This window comes from Erythrolamprus reginae, chromosome 3 (genome assembly GCF_031021105.1).
Source record: "Erythrolamprus reginae isolate rEryReg1 chromosome 3, rEryReg1.hap1, whole genome shotgun sequence".
In the NCBI taxonomy this organism is placed as follows: Eukaryota; Metazoa; Chordata; class Lepidosauria; order Squamata; family Dipsadidae; genus Erythrolamprus; species Erythrolamprus reginae.
Window position 1 is genome coordinate 100,544,526 of NC_091952.1, and position 6,095 is coordinate 100,550,620.

A 6,095-nucleotide genomic window follows, 5' to 3' on the forward strand; every position below is an offset into this window, starting at 1 on the left:
GCCTCATGGGCACGGACACGCATGCACAGTGCCGATTTTTTTAAAAAATTACAAAAAAAACCCCAAAGTAAGATATTGATGCATGTATAGTGCCAAAAATTCAGCTTCTGCACATGCTCATAAGTTCCTATACTACAGATTTTGTTTATTTATTTATTTATTTTGCAGTAGTCTATTTGCAGGTGGGTGCCTGGAGAAAAATAGAGGAGCGATAGTCTGGGTTCTTAAGGTATTTGGAAATATATGTTTTCTGATGGTCTTAAGCCACCCCTGTGAAAGGGTCATTCTAATCCCAAAGGGGTCGCTCAACCCACCTTGAGAACCACTGCTCTAGACCAGGGGTAGGCAAAGTTGGCTCTTTTATGACTTGTGGATTTCAACTCCCAGAATTCCTGAGCCAATCATGTTAGCTCAGGAATTCTGGGTGTTGAAGTCCACATGTCACAGAAGAGTCAACTTTGCCTACCTCTGGTCTAGACCATGACATTTAGGCCTGTCAGTCAATTCTTGTCACCACCAAACCTTTGGTTGATCTGAAAAAAGCAGACCCTTCATTTCTAGAAAAATGCTAGGAAGGAAAAATAGTGCTGCATACATCTGTTATACAACAGATGCATAACTGTATGTATTGTATGAATATATAAAATCCTGGACATATAAAAAGTAAATTAAATCCCGATTACTTGTACCAAGGAGGGAAAAGCCATATGTTCTACCCTATGGTCAACTTTAGTACCATAGATGCTGTTTAGCCAATCCATCTCAGTATCTCATAATATGGTGTCAACGTCCTCTCAGAATTCCTCATCCAATAATGGCCATGTTGACAATTCTGAGAACCCAAAATCCACATATTTAAATGGAAGCCAGGCTAGAAAAGTTTAATTTTAAGGAATTGGTTTATTACAAGGGCCAACAACTGCTGAATCTTGTCTGGTTAGTGGTTTGCTGAAGGCTAAAATATTCTAGTCTACACCTATGTTGTCGTCACCTGTAGTTACATTTCCTGAACCAGCACATATAAAGTTATACTTAACTGAACTCTTTGCTTAGAAATGATTTGCAGTTATCTAAAAAAGCTAGCAAAGCAGTTTCATCACAAAAACATGAAGTGTTTTATAATGAGTTAAAACACTGCTGCACCTAGCTCAGAGGTTAGGACTTCTCCAGGGTTTCTTTCTAACAATTAGTTTGCTAATGCTAATACAAACTACCTGGGATTTAACCAACTTCTTTTCTATCTAAGCACTGTTCTATCATTGAGCTACAACTGCCTTCTCAATGTCACGTAGCAGTGACGAAACAGGATTGTCATTTTCATCTATAAAAGCCTTCTAAGCGCATAAGGTCTTTTTCTAAATATGTAAAGCAAAAAAGAAAGATTGAAGCATTAATGGAGCATATGCAACATGATTTTTGATTTAGAAGGCAAAAGTTAACTATAAGATGACTTTGTCAACACCATACAAGGAAAATCTTTATAAAATGTTCTTCCAATGGCATTATGCGCCAGCGCGCTTAGCCAAAATGTATGTAAATATTAGTAACAAATGTTGGAAGTGTAAAAAAGAGGTAGGAACATACTACCACATATGGTGGCAATGTAAGGAAGCAAAAAAATTCTGGATCCAAATTCGGACATGGATGGAAGAAATACTGGGCTATAAACTTGAGATAAAACCGGAAATGTATTTATTAGGCATAATCAGAGGCAAACATAGCAAAGAAAATTACTACTTAATAAATCACTTACTTACTGCTGCAAGATTAGCATATGCACAAGTTTGGAAACAAGAAAAGACTCCAAACAAAGAAATGGTGATTAAAATAATATTAGACTGCGCCAAATTTAGCAAATTAACATATTAGATACAAAACCAACAAAATAAGGACTATTACAAAGTGTGGGAAAAATATACAACTGGGTGGAAGTTAAGAAAAAGGTATAGCAAATAGAATTGTAAAAAATTAATCTTGTAAATATATAAATCGTAAATGTTCAATGTTGTATTGTATGATGTCTAAATGTTTATATGTCAAACAAAATAAATATAAATATAAAAAAAATAGAAGGCAAAAGCACACAGTACTTTTCTGATTGGAAACCACCTTGATACACTAAGGGAAAAAACATGGACTGTTTAAAATGGTGGTTGGTTCATACACAAGAGGAGAGAAGTCATCTGCTTGACAGAGTACATGATTCAGAACAAATCTAAAATTTGGAGACCTAAAATGTTATAGTTGGCTACACCCATGGGCCATTTAGTCCTTTACTAAACCATCCTTGTCAGAATTGGCAAATTACTGACAACTAGACCCCAAAGCTTCACAATCTGCTCCTATCCCCCATACTTCCCATGCAGACTGCCTTCCCCACTAAGCACTGGTTATCTTTTGCATTTTTCAGTTCAAAGAATAAAATACTAAATGGAACTATTAAAACTTGAGGCACTGGTTATTTTACAAGCTCCCAGAACTTTTTCCCAAGACTGGAAAACATTTTAATAAGAACTGACTACAAAAATAAATCGAGTCTGTTATTGCTTTCTACTTTTTTTCTTTTTGAGGTAAAATCTTGCTAAAGTGAGGAGCTCTTACTCATAGAAATTCTCTCCATATGTTAAATCATTAAAACATATGGAATGTTTTATCCATTATCATGCTAAACGAGATGTCCACTTTGACTTGAATCGTGTGCCCTAGCAAATACAAATACAGTGATGCATTGCTGAACTCTATAGTGGTTTGCAGTGGGCATGTTGTTGCCTCCATTCAACAGTCACAGGATTAAGGATTATACCTCTGGTTCACAACAAGGAGACCAAGGGAGAGTAGAATAAATAAGAAAATCAGTTTGTCTCTCAAAAAAGAGAGGAGAAATTTTCTCTGCTAGAAAGAATTTTACTCCATTCAAACATTTGGATTTAGGATCCCTGAAATCAAGGGAAGGTTATTCCCCTAACCCAGTGCTTCTTAATTATTATTATCCCCCCCCCCCAGAAAGAAGTAAATATTTGGGGGGGGGCCAAACACTCCACCAGGATGATTATTTGCAATATTTGACATGTTTTTCCTGAAAAAAAGTTAAGTGGCTTATCAGTGTGTTTGGGGTGTAATGTGTTTAAATGACTCCTTAATTTATTTGCCTTCATGCTATCTGGCTGCCAACATTTTTAGACATAGTAAACATACTGGTCTTTCCTCAGCTCCCACTGTGGTCACAGTGAAGCCAGGCACTACATACACTGTGTCTTATTTCCTCATATTAGCTTTCGGGAAACTTACGTTTGTCTCATTATCTCCATCTCTCTCCTCCTTTCTTTGCATCCCTGTTAAATACACTGCTCAAAAAAATAAATAAAGGGAACACTTTAACAACACAATATAACTCCAAGTAAATCAAACTTCTGTAAAATCAAACCTTCAACTTAGGAAGCAACACTGATTGACAATCAATATCACATGCTGTTGTGCACATTCAACTTTGTAGGTAACAAAGTATTCAATGAGAATATTTCATTCATTCAGATCTAGGATGTGTTATTTGAGGGTTCCTTTTATTTTTTTGAGCAGTATATTTTTCTATGGTGTCTCTTAAGGGTTTGTTATCTGTACTTCATATCTCCTGCTCTGTGCTGTGTGCTATTGTTCAGTGCAAAAAAAAAAAAAAACCCCTACTCCCTGCAGCAAAAAAACCCCACTTTCCACAGGATCAGGAGGGGGCCTGGCATTGTTCCATGCTCTCACAGGGGAGCCTGCCCCACTATTTGAGAAACACTGCGCTAAACCAAGATGGGTGGTTAGATTATGAAACAAATGAGAAAAGAGGGTTGGTTTGCATTACTACGGCTTCTCAGTTGGAGACCGAATAGACAACCTCAATACAGTATATTGTTCCTAATGTTTCACCTCATGACTTCTCATGAGTTCTTCCTCCAGAGATTTCTGATCTGGCCACAGACCAGCAAAGCACCAGTCACATGTCTTAAAACTGCAACACCAAGAAGGTATCCTTCATCTTAGCATATAAACCTATACAGTATTGGAAGATGACTAAAAGGCTTCTACATTTCTTTTTGTAGCGCATATGCATGTAACCATTAAATTGAATCCAAGAAATCTCTTCATACAGCAGCAACTGGGAAAGCCTAAAACTTAAGAGCAGATCCAGCCAGGTATTCCGCTAAGGGAATAATTCCCTGTATTATCATTTCTGAGTACCTGGATTCAGCAGAAACTTTTTATCCACAGACTGCCAAACTGTCTTTCAGCAGCCCTCCCAGAAGATTCTCCAACCTTACTTCATAAATACCTTTCCTGGGGGTATTTCAAATGGAGTCAGCCATAACTTAATGTCAGGTTTGGGAACTGAGCTGGAGGTTGAAGAGATTGTTTCTTCTCTCCAATCATACAAAAGATATTCCCATCTGGTCTCCTTAAAATAGGTATACATTACAGTCCTCTTGAGCTAGATATATGTGTGTGTGTGTGTATGCATGTATATCTAGTGGCTGTCCCACTACAATGTTCTCTAAAATTAGATAGATGATAAGAAAAATGAGAAAGAGACAGATGTAAATAGTATATACACACACAACATTATAAGGGAACAGCCACCATCTAAAAAGCAGAATCTAACAATTTAGCAGAATACTGTATATTAAAACGTGCTTGCTTCATAAATCTGCTCTCTTTATTTACCCAACCAACTATCTTTTACATTTTTAAATTCAAAGCATGGATGTTCCCTTCTCCTTTTTGTCCCCATACTAACCAGGGAATCATTATTATCTCATTGTAACTGGGTGCCCTTAAAAACTTAATTTGAAGATTCTGAGTAAAAGGTAGACTAAGTCTTCTACTTTAAAGAAACAGTCTCTTTCCTCCCACTCCCCCACCCCCATCAGTTAGCAACTATACCTAATGTTGAGGTATTTTTTATTTAGTATCATGCCTATGAATATTATTATATCTAATGTTTCTTCTTATTTTTTATTATTTATTACATGTATATGAATATTATTATATCTTTACATACATCCAATATGTACTTGACAAAACAAATAAAAATAAATAAATAAACCTCGCACACATGCGGCATCAATTCCTGGTCATCCCTCAGTCTCCCTTGCACCTTTCAAGGAAAGGGGGGACATGATCGAAACATTTAAATATGTTAAAGGGTTAAATAAGGTTCAGGAGGAAAGTGTTTTTAATAGGAAAGTGAACACAAGAACAAGGGGGCACACTCTGAGGTTAGTTGGGGGAAAGATCAGAAGCAACGTGAGAAAATATTATTTTACTGAAAGAGTAGTAGATGCTTGGAACAAACTTCCAGCAGACGTGGTTGGTAAATCCACAGCGGCTGAATTCAAACGTGCCTGGGATAAACATATATCTATCCTAAGATAAAATACAGGAAATAGTATAAGGGCAGACTAGATGGACCATGAGGTCTTTTTCTGCCATCAATCTTCTATGTTTCTATGTTTCTTTCGACCAATTATCTGGAAATAACTTGGGGGAAGGATCCCCATCCCGCGATTATTTCAAACCTGCTCCCTCCCTTCGCCCCTGATCTCTATCGAATCCTATCCGATTCCTTCTCCGGCGGCGCTTTTTTTGGGACAACCTGAACTTACCAGATGGCGACCCGGTGCTTGGGGTACCGCAGCCTCTCCAGACAGCCGAGGAAATGGGGCAAGGCGCGGGCAGCGTTCCTCGCCAGGACGGCCAAGAAGACGGTGGGCTTTTGCAAGGCGGATTCCGGCAGGGGGGACGACAAGTCGGGCATCGCCGCCGCTTCCTCCGGCGTGTCGGCGAGGCAGCTGTTCCCCTGCAGCCAGAGCGCCGAAGGGCAATGAAGCAGAAGCAAGAACAGGAGCCGGCGGCGCAACGAGGCTGCGGCGGAGAAAGCCGGGATCGCAGCCATGTTTTTCCCGGGGATCGCAAGCTGGAGAAGCCGCTTCTTGCGGACCGGCTGCTTAAGGAGAAGCAAAGGAGCTCCCGGGCGTACCTGGCAGGACCGGCTGCACGGGGAAGAGAGAGGAGCGCGGGCGGGAGAGCCGCTCCAACTAAGACGCGCTCCTACA

The 6,095-nt window shown here is 39.2% G+C and overlaps 1 protein-coding gene across 1 annotated transcript in view; it reads right to left on the reverse strand.

Moving 5' to 3' along the window:
- COLGALT2 (collagen beta(1-O)galactosyltransferase 2) overlaps positions 1 to 6,095 on the reverse strand; it is an 83,767-nt gene extending 77,672 nt beyond the window's left edge. The window contains exon 1 of the mRNA XM_070746304.1: positions 5,646 to 6,095. Within this exon, the coding sequence (XP_070602405.1) occupies positions 5,646 to 5,935 (290 nt within the window). The 5' untranslated portion in view covers positions 5,936 to 6,095. The remainder of the gene's footprint in view (positions 1 to 5,645) is intronic.